The 16777-nt window shown below is 37.1% G+C and overlaps 1 protein-coding gene across 1 annotated transcript; it reads right to left on the reverse strand.

Moving 5' to 3' along the window:
- Positions 1-365: 365 nt before the first annotated feature.
- On the reverse strand, positions 366-13993 carry LOC132838552 (calpain-2 catalytic subunit-like). The gene is made up of 21 exons (XM_060858939.1): positions 13668-13993; positions 13061-13130; positions 9687-9805; positions 9344-9477; positions 8296-8464; positions 8076-8159; positions 7900-7985; positions 7592-7660; positions 6948-7108; positions 6154-6323; positions 5371-5382; positions 5055-5266; positions 3699-3735; positions 3518-3583; positions 3360-3417; positions 3223-3287; positions 2988-3056; positions 2613-2691; positions 2219-2335; positions 1637-1695; positions 366-1316 (listed from the first exon to the last, which is right to left on the reverse strand). The coding sequence occupies exons 1-21, from the start codon at positions 13902-13904 to the stop codon at positions 1293-1295; spliced, it is 2097 nt and encodes a 698-aa protein (XP_060714922.1). The 5' UTR covers positions 13905-13993; the 3' UTR covers positions 366-1292.
- Positions 13994-16777: the final 2784 nt, after the last annotated feature.

Here is a 16777-nt window from a genome sequence, read left to right on the forward strand (position 1 = left end):
TCTGTTAAGAAAACATCAGATTTTGGGTTATTTAGAGTCAAAAGATTTAGATCCCTACTAAGTACCCTTATAAATGGTATATTCTTTTTTAAATATACATAAAAAATTTATTTTACAAAAATAAATAAAATAAAAACGTTATTATTTTTGAATTACTTCCACTCCCACAGGTTATCTGTGTTTCAAGGTGTGTCAGAGTTGGCTTTTTGTCAAATAGCACTAAATTAACTCACGCCGTAAACTTCATATTGCATAACTTTTATGAAACGTACCACCCTTTACTATTTTCTTACACATTCCCTACTGTTCCCTTCGATTTAAAAGCAGTTTGGAAATCCTGCACCCCAAAAAAATATTACTGCAGCTTCGAGAAACACATTTTTAATAAGTCATTGTACCATAAAATTCCCAAAACACAAACAACGCATCAAAATCATGCAGCATTTTTGATTCAAATCCCCCTGAAGGTGTCAGTTTATAATCAGAAATGTAATTTAAGCTGGAAAAAAAAAAGTTTAATTTGTTTTTCATTGCCAAAAACAGATCTAAAATTTGCAGGCCTACCTTCAAAAATGAATATGCATTAATATGAAAATTAAACAAATGTAAAACCCCAGCCCTTTAGCAACACCTTCAGCAAGTTGTGCTTAATCAGTATTGTAATATTTAAAGTGATTTATTGAAATTATCTTAACAACCCTGAGTCACTCAATACATCCATGTATATTTTTTAACTAAACTTTAACTATTCCCAGTTACCGTTTAATCTACCCTAATTTGCATATATTAGCATACAAGTCTGTGGTAGGTTTAAACTCCCATGTCTATATTGTGACATCAGGGGCACTTGAACCAAAAATAGGGGTACTTAAAAATGCAGAAGAAAAGAAATGTAGATATATTACCATAATTATCATAATAAATTTCTCCATAAAAATTTCATAAATTTAAAAATAACTTTAGTGTTTTTTTTTTTTTTTTTTTAAGATTTCCCTCGCCCCATCATATAACCAAATAAAACCAAGGCAAAATCGAGTATTGTTCTATATTAAAACTTTATATATTAGCCATTGTCGCTTTCAAGAAAACACAAACGTCTTTAAAAAAAAAATCCATAAATTTAACAATAGTATTGTAAAAAAAAAAAAAAAAAAAAAAAAAAAAAAAAAAAAAAATTTATTTCTTTTTTTCCCCACTTTTAATTGTTCCAACTATAATTACTGATAAAAAAAGTTTATAAGTCCTTATGCAAGTATTGGACTCTCATAGCTTTTTGCTCAGGCTGGTGCTGTTTAAATCATAGTTAAATACAGCCACTGTGGAGAAAAGAGAAAACACAGTGTTTATATCAAAACAAATACATTTCCACTATATATATTATAATATATATATATATATATATATATATATATATATATATATATATATATATATATATATATATATATATATTATATATATATATATATATATATTTCCATATATGCATACACATTATAATAATTACATTATAATAAATAATTACATTATTATATATATATATATATATATATATATATATATATATATATATATATATATATATATATATATATATATATATATATATATATATATAATATGTGTATAAACTAACCATTTCAAAGTTCATCTCTAAGAAACCGGTGTTGTGTGGATCCATTTTACGGAAAACTCCTAAACAAGAGGAAAAAGAAACACAAAATATTGCAACAGGGATTTTTGTTTGTTTGTTAAGGAATTAGGACAGGAAAGTTAGATACTGTGCCAAAATGGACAAAAGGTTCAAAACTCTACTTTTGTGGTAGCTTCATGTACTAACAGCTTGCTAGCGTTTCAGCTAGTTAGAAGATAATCTATGCTAATTGCTGAATACCTCCAGGAATGACCAATGTTTCCTAGATTTATATGACACACAATGAACACATGACAAAAGGTCCTGTGTTCCCAGGAGCCTTAGGGGCTTAAACATGTTCCAACATGTCTGGAATCTTTAAATACGAGTGACGGTCAGATGTCCACATTCTTTGGGCAGCATTCCAAAGGTGTGTTTCAACTCTAATTGACATTGATGAAAACCCTTCTGCCACAAAAGCATACAGTCATTCCAAAGCAGTGACATTTTGGAAAAGGCCCATGTTTACCTTATAGTTTATATATATTATTTGCTTTAATATAAAGAATTTAGGACTACACTTACGGAACATCAGCTCCAACCGCATAATGCAGGACACAAAGTCATCAAAGTCAATGGTGAGGTCAGTATCAGCGAAGCGGTTCACCAAAAGCTGAAAGATGGTATCGTTCAGAGTGAATCCTATGAAAAGAAACGACAGATTCAGAGACCTTACAGGCAAAATTTCCTCCAAAATATTCAAATACAGTGTGAAAATTTTGTAAGAGTAACACATTTATTCCATGGACTATTTCATACATTCTGGTAATTCATTCTCTTGATGTATTCTAAGATTGCTATTTAGTGCACTGTGTAGAGCTGTGAGAAGCAGCAGACAGTGCGTGTTGTGCGAGTGTGCGCATCAGATCAGCGTGTGAATAGAGGTCTTGTGACTGATGTGGGATGAGGCGTGACTTACCGGCTTTTCCCAGTGCTCCACGAAACTCTGGTGTGCTTATTTTCCCAGAGCCATCCATGTCGTTTTGTTTATAGATATCCTACAACAATTACAAAAAAATCACTAAGAAGTCCATTCCAACTATAAACTACAAATTGCAATGAAATCTTGGAAAGATCATTCTGGAAGACATCCTAGGTATTTCTGACTGTAAAACGAGCATCATAACAACAATGCGTGTGTCATAAAATGAACATCTAAAAAACACTTTAAGGTTTAGACTAAGACTTTTCCACAGTATTGTATATAGTTAATGCATCAATGTATAGTTAAAATAAATGTAATCTGATAACTAATTGATGTTGTGATACTTTGGACCTCACATAATCACCTTACCATGTATCTCTGCACTTTCTTCCACAATGTGGCGAACTCGCCCAGACCAAGCTTCCCGTTGCCGGAGTCCTGAGAATCAGTCAAGGGAAATATTCAAAAATGGTGAACGTACACGAAGCTAAACTTGCTTGGATGGACCTGAAGAACTTCCACAGTGCCTATGAGTGATATGTGTACAGTATGACAACAGTACATTCGGATATTAGCATAATAATGTGTGTTAGCATGAGGATACATCCATGAGGTTGACCATGGTGCGACACGTGTCCAGGGAGAAACCGTCTGTCTTAATGTCCGTTCCTAGAAAATTGAAACAGTCGAGTAAGACAAAGTCCGGCTATATTGCGACAGGAGGATAAAAATCATACGTACGTTTGCCGACTACTTTGTTCATGATCGTTCTGAGCTCTGCGGCAGAGATCTCCATGTCCTGAGAAGAGACAGACGGGCATTTTCAGCACAAAACACACTCTAGCTACAAACAAGGCACAGTGCAGAAGTTCATATACATGAAAACGCTCTGTACATACAGTTCCTGCCAGTTTCATAAACAGGCTCCTGAAGTTCGAATCTACTTCACTGTCTGACACGGTTTCCTGAAAAGCAAGGATCAGATGTGTTTATAACCACGGAAAGAATTTCCGTTCAAGAGTATCTTTTCAATTTGAAAAACATACTTTATAATAAAAATAATTCTAAAACCAAACTCACGTCTACTAATTTAGCATCGACAGGATCATCGCAACGCCTGAATGGGGTAAAGAAAACCGGTTATTCAAGAAAAATCTGTACATCGACTATTAATCCTGAATAACTACTACTGAATTATTCATTCGTTCATTCATCAAATCATTGTTTCTTCCATCCGTTATTTCATTTGTTCTCTTTTATTCATGTATTCGTCATTGATTCATGCATTTATTTTGTCCTATTTATTCTGTAAGAAATTACAGAAATTGCACCCAAATTCCACTCCAAGGTACACATCTAAAAGAGCTCATTCCTAAAAAGGTTTAAGTATCATAAGGTAATACGTTTAGGACTCTAAACGTATAAACTCGATTCAATTATAAATATGGGAGCGGCAGCAGGACATCAGAGATCACCAAGAACAAAGGGTTTACGTGACCGCGATTACCATTTAAAGTGACCATTTGGTTGATAACAACTGTAACAATACCAAGCCAAGGTCTGCGTGACCGCGGTGACCGCGATGACCATTTAAAGGGACTATTTGACTGATAACAATTGTAACAATAACAAGACAAGGTATATACGTGAACGTGATTAACATTTAAAGACATCTGGCTAAATAACAAGGTGTGACCCAGCCATTTGGGAGACACTCAGTTCTTATGCTCAATACACATTCAAAGCAGAACCTCATTTCATATTGGGTTCTTATTGACTCCGACGAACCCAAAGTACGTCATGTATTTTGTCACTGCTATGTTGGAATAAACGTCTTGTTCTTCATTAAGATCTTCAACATCATCGTCTTATTTTTACACTACACATTTTTTTATTTCTTACAATTCATTATTTAATTCAATCTTTTTCTGTCTTTCTTCCCACTTTCATTTGTTGTCATTCATCACTTTATTATTTCTTTCTTTTTCAATAACTCATTCATCCATTTTTCCTCTTTAGATTTTCTGATTCATCCATCCATCTGTTGCAATATATATTCATTTACACACACACACACACACATTATATATGTAAAAACACAGTGATGTTGGTCATTGCCTTTTATGGCATTTGGTGGGCGTGGCTAAATGTAAATCAGCTCTAATGCCCAGATGCCCATTTTCAGCTAGCTGACATTTATCAACATAGAAACAATGAAAAGATCTTTGAATCCATTGGAAATTTTTACAGCTTGATAGCCAAAATATTAATAAATGAAGCACAATATTAAAAAACACAGATGAAAATCAAAATAGTATCTTTTTAATATAATGTGTGATGCATGTGTATTAGTGTAGACATTGATTATTTGACATACAGCTGATTGTAAAGCCATAAATAAGATGTTAATCAGTGAAAGAAGATTTAATTGCTTACTGTGTTTCGGTCTGCTTCTCAGAGAAGACACGCAGGCAGAAGTCACCGTCCTTATTAGGCTCGTAGGTGGAAGGCACGACCAGGTATTCGCCAGCAGGCAGCTTGAAGCGTGTGCTGACCTCACGCAGGTTGATGAAGGTCTCAGAGCGAGCTTTCTGCGCGTGCGTCAGGAAAAAGTTCTTATCCAGGTGCAGGTTTGTCTGGCCCTTGAACTGGTGGAAAGACAGAGCTGATCAGAAGGACAGGAAGTGAACAGGAAACTGCAGTGTGAGCTGTTTATTAAAGCTGGGAGCTGGTTATTGAAAAGTGTTCTTACCTGTGAAGGCACCTGTGGAAATACAGAAAAGAAAAACGTGTCAGATCAACACGAACATGACAAGTAGCAAAGTCAAGAAACTGGAAACTTCCCCAGTAGGAAAACATTCCTGATGAATCATCTCTTTTTCTCTTTCTGTCTCAATAAACCAACCTTCCTTACTCACACATCCTCTACCCCATTTCCTCATCCAGTTCTACATTAATTTTTTTTTTTTATTGTTCCTTGTTTTTACATTGTCATGGTGTCTGCAGTGTTGCTAAGGCTCAAGGCCAACACCAACCCAATTCAGGGATCATCATGATCTTATTAGATATATATATATATATATATATATATATATATTTATTTGTTTTTTATTATGCAAACAGACAATTACAATATTTACAGAAGATAAATTAGATGCAAAATACAAATACAAAGACCAACAAAACAAAACGTACGTGTGTGTGTGTGTGTGTGTGTGTGTGTGTGTGTAAAACTGTAAGTGTAACTGGGTGTGGCAGTGGAGATATATGAATGAAGGAGCATGTAGGGAAGTACAACAGATATAAAATGTATACGTGTATATATATATATATATATATATATATATATTATATATATATAAATCAAAGAGGAATATATATAAATTAATTTAATTTAATTTAATTTATATTATTAAATATGGTATAACCAGATAACCAGACAAGAAAAGATTCTACATTTTTTTTTTATATGAATGACGCAGAAACATCCAAAAATCTCTTATATATTCCAGGATCGGGCGACTGTGGCTCTGACCTCGTAGATGGCATAGCCGATGGTGTGCATGTCCTCGCCGTCCTTTCTTAACCGGCGTCGGTTCTTCTGGATCAGACCCATTACAAGGCTGCATCCCTGCTCGTTGTCGTTCGGGTCATCGTCCTCTTCGTTCACCTTGATAACGAATTGCGGGTTCATCCAGAACGTTTCTGCGAAAACAAATAGCGTTCAGAAACAACACCACCCTCGGGACAGGGAAATCCTGAAAGATCCAAATCATTATCTCTGATGATTAAGGCAAAGATTATAATGATGTTCTTGATGATTGTTTTTTTTATGACACATTTTTCCGGAAGGTGACAGAGCCATCCTTGCAGCCTTGGGTTTTAATTAACCAGCATGGACTTCAGAGAAACACCACACTCAGATGGGCAACACTCTTAAACAGTCGCCATGGTTTCCTCTGGTGCCGTCAGTTCCACCAATCACACAATTTGGGCTTCAGGTTCAGAAGCAAAACAATGATAGAGAAGATAATGCAGTTGTGTCGGGAAAAAAAAGAACACTGATGTCCTTCAGTCTCTCATCACTTTGCTTCTCATTTGCATAACATTTCATGCTGTCGAAACGTTCCACATTGCTCGCCCCGCCCACTTCGCTACATGAAGTCAACGGAAAATGAAGAACATTCCGCGGCTTTGTGTTTTTGCTGTCTTACAATTCTTCCTAAGCGAGACACGCCTAACTCCCGTCTAGCCAGTTAGTCTAAAATCATTGACTCCAACCCGTGATATTTAATATATCTGGAAAAAAAATCTTGAAATTGTACTTACGAGCATTATTCCTGCATCCTCCGGCGGTGGAGCCCCTCCTCCAGGTTCCATTATAATTCTTCACACTCCATGGTTTAACCTGGCTGCTGGTGATGGCGTCGGGGGTCAGGGTGCAGATCTCGATACGGGAGTAATTCCGCTGGAAGTCAGAAAAGGACATCCTGTGCACAAACAAAAATGTTGACTTTATTTTTTACCTCTGAAAAAGAAGTGATACATTATGTGCTACAGCTTTAACGATACAACAATTTAGACATTAATTTTTTTTACCTTAATTATTTTGCTTCATATATTACAACTTGACTGACAGATTATTAAATATATATATATATATGAAACATTATACGATTAGATATTAGATAGTACATGAAACATTATACGGTTAATATTAGATAGTAATATTTTTTTTAATAAACATTAATTCATTTTATTTTTATTAGAAATGAATTAGAGTTCCAATCACAATAGCTAGACTTTTTGAACATAATGTTTCAAAATTATTAGTCAAATATCTTTAATAATATGATTTTGTTTTTTTGGAATGATCTGATTTATCTGAAAGTGTTTTTAACATGAAAGGCTGCTATAAGTTTTTTAGCTTTTTTTTTTTTAGATTTGATTTTTAACATGGAAGATAACTTTACCAAAACTCTCCGTCTTCAGCGTTGTTGCTCGGGCGCTCCGAAGGATTCACAGAGTTCCACTCGGCTGAGCTGCAATAGCAGGGATAAAGCACTGATCCGGTCATTTATTAAAAACTGTTCGGCTTTATTACAACATCCTGCCGGAAGCACGCATGTATGAACAGCAAGTAGACTTTATATCGTTTTAAAATATGTTGTATTTGTATAATGTAAGAGTTATAGTCCATTATACCTATATATTACTTGTGAGCAGTAATAAAGTGTGGAGCATGTGTGTGTGTGTGTGTGTGTGTGTGTGTGTGTGTTACCCATCACTCCAGGGTCCAGTCCACTCCACCTGACCCCACGGGTTCCTCATGCGCACCAGCTTCTCCGGACCTGCACGGGTATTAACCTTAATGCAAAACACAACACACAAGGTAATGCTACACACACACACAGTGAGAAATTCTGATATATATTTATTTGATTACTTTGCTTGTACCTCGACAGCCCCTGTCAGTGAGTAGGCGTGTCCCTTCACCAGCTTCTGCCGAGTGATGGCCTCTGAATCAGCAGCACTCGTGATCTACACACACACACACACACACACACACACACACAGACACACACTAAATGAATAGTTCATTTTAGCTAGGCCTAGTCATTAAAAAGAGAGAGAGAGAGAGAGAGAGTGTGTGTGTGTGTATCTAAACAGCGCTCACGTCTATAGAGCAGCCAAGCAGAGCTCCAGACGCCAGAGCATTCTGAATAATCTGGAATATGTTCGCCGGCGCGTTCTTCAGCTCGTACTGCTCGGCAATTCCACCAGTAAAATCCTCAAAGCCCTCGGTGGTGGAGCCTCCGGACAGAGCCTCGTATGAGCCGTTCACCCTGCAGGAAGGTTTGGGGGAAGAATTAGCTAAAACATTTACACACACAAATCAATTCCATTAAGTACATGTCATTAAATCTTACTTAAATTAATTAAAACTCTTTACCCACAAATTTCTCTGCCCACTAAAGGCAGAGAAAAGACTAAAAACATGGTTTTCCTTCTTCTGGCTTAGATATCTCTTATTTGACCACTTTGCTAGAGATAGCATAAAATGACCCGTGTATAAATAATAGTATGCGTTTATTTTATTGTGTATATAAATGACATTGTTTAAGTTCATCACAAAATTACACGAGTTGCTTGTAAAATGACCAAGACTATGTATTTCTCCGTTTGGATTCGCAGCTTTGTGAGGTTTTAAGAATTGCTGCCGTTGAGCTGATTTTGTAAACCGTATCTCAGACAGGGAATAAAGCATCGTACTAATAAAATTCTCTTTGTGCTCAGTTTTGCAACTCCCATAAATGCCGCCCGCAAGCCCAAATCTACACCATGTAAGTATTACTTCCTGGAGCTGGCTTCAGTTGAATCAGGTTATAGTTAAATAGCAGACCCAGGCCATGGCTCTGTAACAGATTTGGATCAGAGTAGCCTTTCAGTGAAATGCCTTTTCTGCCAAGGATCTCTTGGTGATACTGGTGTCGAAAATCGCTACAGAGTTACTGGGATTATTCTTTTTAATAGTAGAGCTGCTGTTCTTAACAACTAGCAGAAGTTAATTATGGCAACATATAAGGCAAATGCCCCTGGTTCCCCCAGGGTGGTTTAGCAGGGAAGCCGTCCAGAACTGGTGTCTGATTCTAGGTACAGTCCTTTTTCAGATTCTGGGCACAGGCTGGTTAAAGCAGTGCCAAAAAAGCAAAAGATGCACTTACTTAGCGTAGGCCTTTTCCAAGAGGGCGCTCCAAAACTCGCTGCCTTCTTCTGAATGGACGAACATTAGCTTCCCGTCCTTCACGGGTAGCCGATCGTCAATGACGACATCCACCCACTCACCAAACTGCCAGAACTAAAGACAAGTGTGAGAAGACTTTCTTTTAAAAACAAAACCTGGAGCCCTAAAAGATCGAGGTTAATTCCATCCACACGTTTTCTCTTGACAAGGATGTCTCGGCCGGACGTTACGGGGTGTCTAGATTTTAAAGTTAAACACGTTGATGATGTCTAAAACATGTGTTTAGTGTGCAAAAAAACAAGAGATTAAAAACACATGAACACCTGAAAGTGGAAGATTCCAGCGTAGTCTGCGCCAAAATCCTGGCCACTGGGGACCACCCTGGCCATCACATCCTCGTTCAACGTCAGAGAGGCGATGGCTGCCAAGAGCCAGCAGTCCCCTGAAAGACAGAAACACTAAGTCAGCTCCGTCAATCATTTACACAACATTACAATAACATCACTGTCTCATGTCCACTTTACTGAGCAGCCCACAGATATCTGGCTTATGAGCTTCTGTATTGGAAAAGTCTTTTTTGTAAACAATTCATTCATCATCAGAAATCCAGCAATGCATCAGATTTCACCTCACTGACCACTAATATTTCCAATCCGTGCAATCAGTCAAGAGCCACAAATAAAGATCCACCCAAAGCAAGGACTGATTGGTGTGTGGTGGCCATATTGCTATGTTTGAAATTTTAAATATAACAAGATTTGTATACCAATTTTATGTAGTACATGGTTTTTATATATTACGCACAAGTGTCATTGTTGTCTCCACTATAATTATTTATTAATCAGTATTAATCAAGACTAATCTGACCAATCAGAATCAAGCATTTGAGTCAAAATGCTGCACAGTATTAGCTGATTCGTTATTGGGACAGTCTTGAAAACCGCAACAGGGTGATTCATCTTTTCTCTGGGTCATGTGATCACTTCTGAACTTCAAACTCCAAAACCATTGACACGTGCCACTTAAAGAACCAGTTTTAGAGAAAGACGACAATCCATCGGAGTCACCCTAAGCTTTTGGTACACAATGGCTTTACATTTGGCACAAATTCAGAGGGAAAACGGCCAATTTACACACACCGACACACAGTCTAAAAACCAACACAAGTTTTGACATGTCTAATTTCGCTAAACAACTGTAAGAGCAGGAGAATAAATCAGTCAGCTCAGCAAAAAATCTACAGCAGACATTCCTGTCTACCAAAATCACACTACTCCTATTTCCACATTTCCTCGTAATCCATAAGGGCTTTACTTTTAACTTAAACACACCCAAGCACAGGTGGAATGTTCACACCTACTAATAATCAAGGTTTTACTGACCCACACCAAACACAGTGGGTGTGACAAACTGCTGTAAAAAAAAAAATCCATCTTGAACAGTTTGCATAATGGACACGTTATTAAACGCCGTTCAAAAACCTGCTTTTCGCTGTGCTTTGTCAGTACCTAAACAAAGCCATGTGACTTTAATCTGCTCATCTGTTCTGCTCTCTTACTTCCTTATTTATCTAATATGCTCAAACAGATCAGCTTTTAAAGCGTCACTGTTCACGCTTGAACGGGTTCCTGACTCTCTGCTGGAGATCATTTTGACTAGAAACAAAAAATAACATCTTAGCAATTTGAATATCTTGAGTATAGAAAAAAACAATCTAGTATTTCCTATTCGAATTTGAACGAGAATCCGAATCATCAATGATTTTGATTTCTAGACTTCTTGCTGTTTTTAAGCTACAGATCTTTGATTCGTTTGCAGTCAAATATATGTAATCGATCCATGTAATCAATATTATAATAATATAGGATCAGGTTGAATAGATTCAATGAATCGGTTGATACAACCTTTTGTCATTCATTCGTACCACTTCGTAAGTGCTAGCAAAGCAAATCAGAAACAAATGTTTACACGTTGTTTACTAGAATATTACGTTGCCAAACACAAAAAAAGAAACAAATGCATTTCCAAGAAACATCCCGAGCTCTCTCGTCTCACTAGAGTTGACTCACTAGAGTTTGTGATTAGCTCTGTGAGTCCTCATTTGTTCATTAGATTTATCTATAGTAAAAATAAATATATAAATAAATAAAATGCACAAACAATGGGCAGCATAAAAAAGCCATGCAAATCATCCTCTGAACGCATTCATTCCTGCACAGCCGGCTGTGGTCACACAGGCACGCAATCTTGTTGCTTGGAGCTAGAGCTACAGGAACATGCTCAGGATCGTATACTGTGTTTTCTCTCTCATCTTTGTTTGCCACTTGAATCATATTTCAGTCAGAACTTGCGAAACAAGATCACGCGTCTGTTTATACTCCATATAACGATGATGAGAAAACAAAAAAAATAAAAAAAATAAAATAATGCAGGATCTTTTAGGACTTCTGTACATTCTTGTAGTCTGGTACTACAAGTTAGTTCTGTTTATGGATTAATGGATAAAACTGTAATCCTGTATTGTGACATCTTAACACACGTTCAGCCAAAGCCCTGTTAGGTTCCTTCCAGTGTACTGAACATAATATAATGTCATCACACGCATCTTCACTGGCAGGAGTTTAAAAGAAAAATCCTGTACGTACAACAATTTCAACAATTCATTTAACTTTCTTTTTAAAAAATATCATCAAAATCAGAAAAAGAAAACAGCTGCATCAAAATCAGTCAATTTTACCCTCAACTGAAGACAGTACTGACTGTTAGGAATTACTGGCACTGGAGACTCCTTCCTTAAACCTCTCCTTACATAAAGCCTCGCTGTACAATTACCAGCCGTTAAAATGGTGGATTTGACTCGTAGAGTCAGTAACACACAACCTCAATCACTGCACTGTATCTGAATACTAAATAAAAATGCAAATTTATTTATTAAAAAAAAAAACGATTCAGTCCATCTTGGAGATCATTTGCTTCTGGTGGTCATTTTGAATAAGTCATTATCATATTACATAATTATCATCTTCCTTTAATGAATGAACTGAATCTCGGTGTTCAACAATATAGTGGACAATCCTTATTATTATTTCTTTATTTTTTTGTTTGAAACTGCTTTTCTCATGACTCATGAGATTTAATATTGTGTGTTTGTGAATCCTTTGACACACCCAGCTAGCTTTTCAGGTGATCCTTTGGTTTTATTGTTGTTACTTGTTTCCTCAAAAAAAAAAAAGTCTGATGCATTTTTTACACTAATTAACTTTTCAGCCTGCATGAAATGAATCGATGACATCTGATTTATTCACGTCTGAATGTCAAACCTTTAATTAGAACAAGCTGCGGATTTTATGTATATGTGTGTATGTAGAAGCTGTAGAACTGGTTCAGGGAGGTAACCACCAGCGAGTCAGTTTGGTTAAAGAAGGGGAGCAATTACCAGCTTATTTGCTTTGTGTGTGGATGCATGAGAGAGAGAGAGAGAGAGAGAGAGAGAGTGAGTGAGAGTGTGTGTGTGTGTGTGTGTGTGTGTGTGTGTGTGTGTGTGTGTGTGTGTGTGTGTGTGTGTGAGTGAGTGTGTGTGTGAGTGTGTGTGTGTGAGAGAGAGGCATCACTTCCTGTTTCAGACATGTTGTTCATCAAAGCAACACCACAAGCACCAGCATCTATCGGTACCCGGATATCAGTCAGTGTGTCTTACCCAGGGCTCCTTGGCAAATATCAGTCCTTGTAGCTCCTCCGGTAATGAACTGAGGTCTGGAGCACAACTCCTGTTATTTAAAAAAACAAACAAAAAAACACCCACATCTATTTACAAACATGAACACACCAGTAGCAACCATCCTGTCTGTATGTGCAGTGGTGCTGGTCATAGCCAACACCCATCTTTAACTACTGCCTGGTTTGTGTGAGATATAAAAAACAACACAGTGATCTTGTCAACATTTGCTCATTATATAAAACAAAAACAAGCAAAAAAAAAAAAAAAGGTACATCGTATCAATTTCTAAAAATAAATAAATAAGAGTTTTTTTTTAAACAGTTATATATATATTTATATAGAAATAAATAAATAAACAGTCTGTTCATGCATCATGACTTGCTTGGTTTTCCCCCAGCACTTTCTCAACCATTTCTTTCCATCCAAAACAGCTTTTTTTTTTTCTCCTCCCCTTCCCACCCCCAAATAAACCTGCATGGAAAATTTTTACCAACTAATCAAGGAAGCATTGGTTTTTTCTTTCCCCAGCATCAGACAAAACGATTTGCTTTTCAGTAGTATTAAGTAGATATTCAGTACCACTTACCCCAGGTCTTTTCCATTGCATTCCTCGGACCTTGGAGGAATTTGGTCCAAGTTCCTTAAAGCCCAGGGACTCTGGCTCAGCTGGAAAATAAGGATCACAGAAAAGCTGCCCCTGACTTTTGCACTGACTTCTGATCGCCTCATAATCCTGGTTCAGGTATTTGTTGGCGTTCGCGTTGGTGCCGAAACCCGCAGCCCGGGCTCGCTTCTTAGCCAAAGTTGACGCCACTCCAGACATATCTGAACCTGCTTAACTACTGGATCCGACTTTAAATGCGCTTTGGATACAGTGTGATTGCAGAAGTGAGTTTAAGGAAGTTTTGGGTTCTCCTCCTTCGGGCGTGGTTTAAATCTGTCATGGAAACCAAGAGGACTTGGAGTTCCTGCTCAACATATTATTTTATTCTGAAATAGTATTACTGAATTTACAGATTCTGTTTATTAATCTGTTTATATATCTGTTAATAAGTCTTCTCTGAAGCACCAGAGTAAATCAAGGGTATATAACATAAACACCATATATATATATTTATATATCCTAGTTTATTAACCAAACAACATCTATATATCCATCATCCTTTCTGCCTGTCTTTTGGTTTGGTATATAGTAAGAGAGTCAGGTTTTATCTGCTTGTTATTTACAATACTTTAGAGATCAGAGTGATAAGAAGTCAAATGTATGCTAGAGAAATAGTAGGTTAAAGAGACAACATTTCTAAAGAAAAGCATGTCTCTTGCGCCATCTAACGTCCAGGTTCAGTGCATATCCTAAATACATGTAGGGGCGGTTTCCCAGACAGGGATTAAATAAAGTCAGAACTAGCCTAATTCTTCTTAAATTAATTCAGAATTAAAAAAAAGGCTTTTTGAGACACTACTTAAGTTGAGATTAATTAGTTGTAGACTAGAGAGTCACAGACTAAGCTAAATTAGGACTAACAGGCTACTCTTTGTGAAGCCTGATTATATTAATGACTAGCGCATAGTGATTACCTGAGGACACTTCAAAAACCAGGGATGGAATCTTAAAACACATTAGCGATGTGTGGAACTGGAGTAAATCATCCAACCAACAATAAACAAAGGTAAAAGGAAACGTTCAAAAAATTTCTGTGAATTTGAAAAACATTTGTTGAAGCAAATTGTGTCAAACCACCCAATTATTGAGAAGAAACAGCATGATTCATCAACAGAAAGCAAGAAAAAGAATGCCTGGAGTAAAATTTGCACTGAATTTAACTCAAATGAAAAAGTAAGCCAAAGGACAGTCCAGCAACTTCAGGTAAGAGTGTATTTATTAGGTTTGCCCACTTTTACAAATCAGTCCTTAAAGTTTGTTTTGTGTTGCACACACGGTGGGACTGAAACATATCTGTAATTCAGAAATTAAAGAAACCGTATAATAATTACTAACATAATTTCTAAATTGTCATCTTTCCAAGATCCTCTGGAAAAACATAAAAATTCAATCAAAGAAGACAAATGCTGCTGCTCGTAGGGAGCATTTCAAGACTGGTGGTGATATGGGAGACTCGTTGAGTGCCCTCATTGATAGCCAGCAATCCCTGGAAGGTATCCCAGATGATGACCATATGGACAGTTCAGATGGGGCACCTGTCCAATCTTCATTTGGTAGGCAACATGTGCCATCCTCAGACTTCAGTGAATATGTAATGCTGTCCGTCATCTCTTATATCCCCAAAACAAAAATAAGCAAAGAACTCAAGTCAAGTATTATTCTCTGATGCATCATCAATACAATGTTCAGATGACCACGTAAGCTTGGAGGGCCCGAGAAAGGGTACATGTCAGCCCACTACATCTGAGGCAGCCAGGAGGGAAGATGGTGTTGCTAATCTGGGCCGAAGGACCAAGAGACAGACCATACATGAGAAACTGGCCATGGACTATCATGAGCACAAATTAAAGTATTTAAAAGAAGAACATGAAATAAAGATAAATCCTTCATATTGAGTTGGCTTTGAAGGAGGAGGAGAGAAACATGAAGCAGCAACAAATGCTGTCCAGTTCTGGGTTCTGAAATTTCGTTTGTTTAAATAAAAATAATCTTGAAACCAATACAGGGCAATTGTTATCATAATTCATTGTCTTTGTGAAAAATGCTGCAAAGCAAAAACATCTCTGCAGGCTAGTCCATATCTGTCTTTGTTGGCTTCAACAATGGGAATATCTAGGTCACTGTCATCTTCCATTTCAGGATCTGGCCAGCCATGTTGTTTAATGTAATTGTGAAGCACTGCTGCAGCAATTATCACAATACAGCATCTTCTTGGTTCAAAGCGCAGTGTGCGTCTGAGACACTGGAAACGACTCTTCCACACACCAAACATGCGCTCCACTATACCTCTAGTGTGGATGTGTGCTTGGTTGTACCTCTGTTGCTCTGTTGTGACTGCATGAAGATAGGGGGTGAACAAGAAGTTGTTCTGTGCATACCCACTGTCACCAAGTATGATTCCACTATGTTGTCCTCCTTCCAAATGAGCATACAAAGAGGAGTTTTGGAAAATGCTTGAATCATGAGTTACACCTTTCCATTGCATAGTTGGAGTGCACACACCTTGCACATTTATTGAGAACCAGTTTTTACGATTCCTGTACTCTTCAGCATCCGGTGTAGAGGGACGCTTTATGGGAATATGACACCCATCAATGCAGCCAATGACTCCAGGGAAATTGCCATATTCATAGAACTGCACCTTGTAGATGGCTTGGGTAGCAGCATCAGGGAACTTAATGTAGTCATCTTTTAGTTTACATATAGCATTGCAGACTTTGTGGACTATTTTGCACACTGTTGGTTCACTCACGCCACACAAATCTCCATGTCTCCACACAAATCTCCATGTCTCCACACAAATCTCCACAAATCTACAAATGGAATATTCCACATGCCAAAAACCTCAAGGTAATCAGAATTTGTAAGGAAGGAGGGATAGGCCTTCCCCTTAAAGAGTGTGATGAAAGCCTTGGTTCAAGCAAAATAATTATGTCAGCTACATTTTGTTTGTACATACGAAAACGGTCACGAAAGTTAATTTCATCAAACTCATTCAGTGGGTTGCTCCTGTCTATAATTGCCCGACGATC

Source organism: Tachysurus vachellii, chromosome 23, assembly GCF_030014155.1.
Source record: "Tachysurus vachellii isolate PV-2020 chromosome 23, HZAU_Pvac_v1, whole genome shotgun sequence".
In the NCBI taxonomy this organism is placed as follows: Eukaryota; Metazoa; Chordata; class Actinopteri; order Siluriformes; family Bagridae; genus Tachysurus; species Tachysurus vachellii.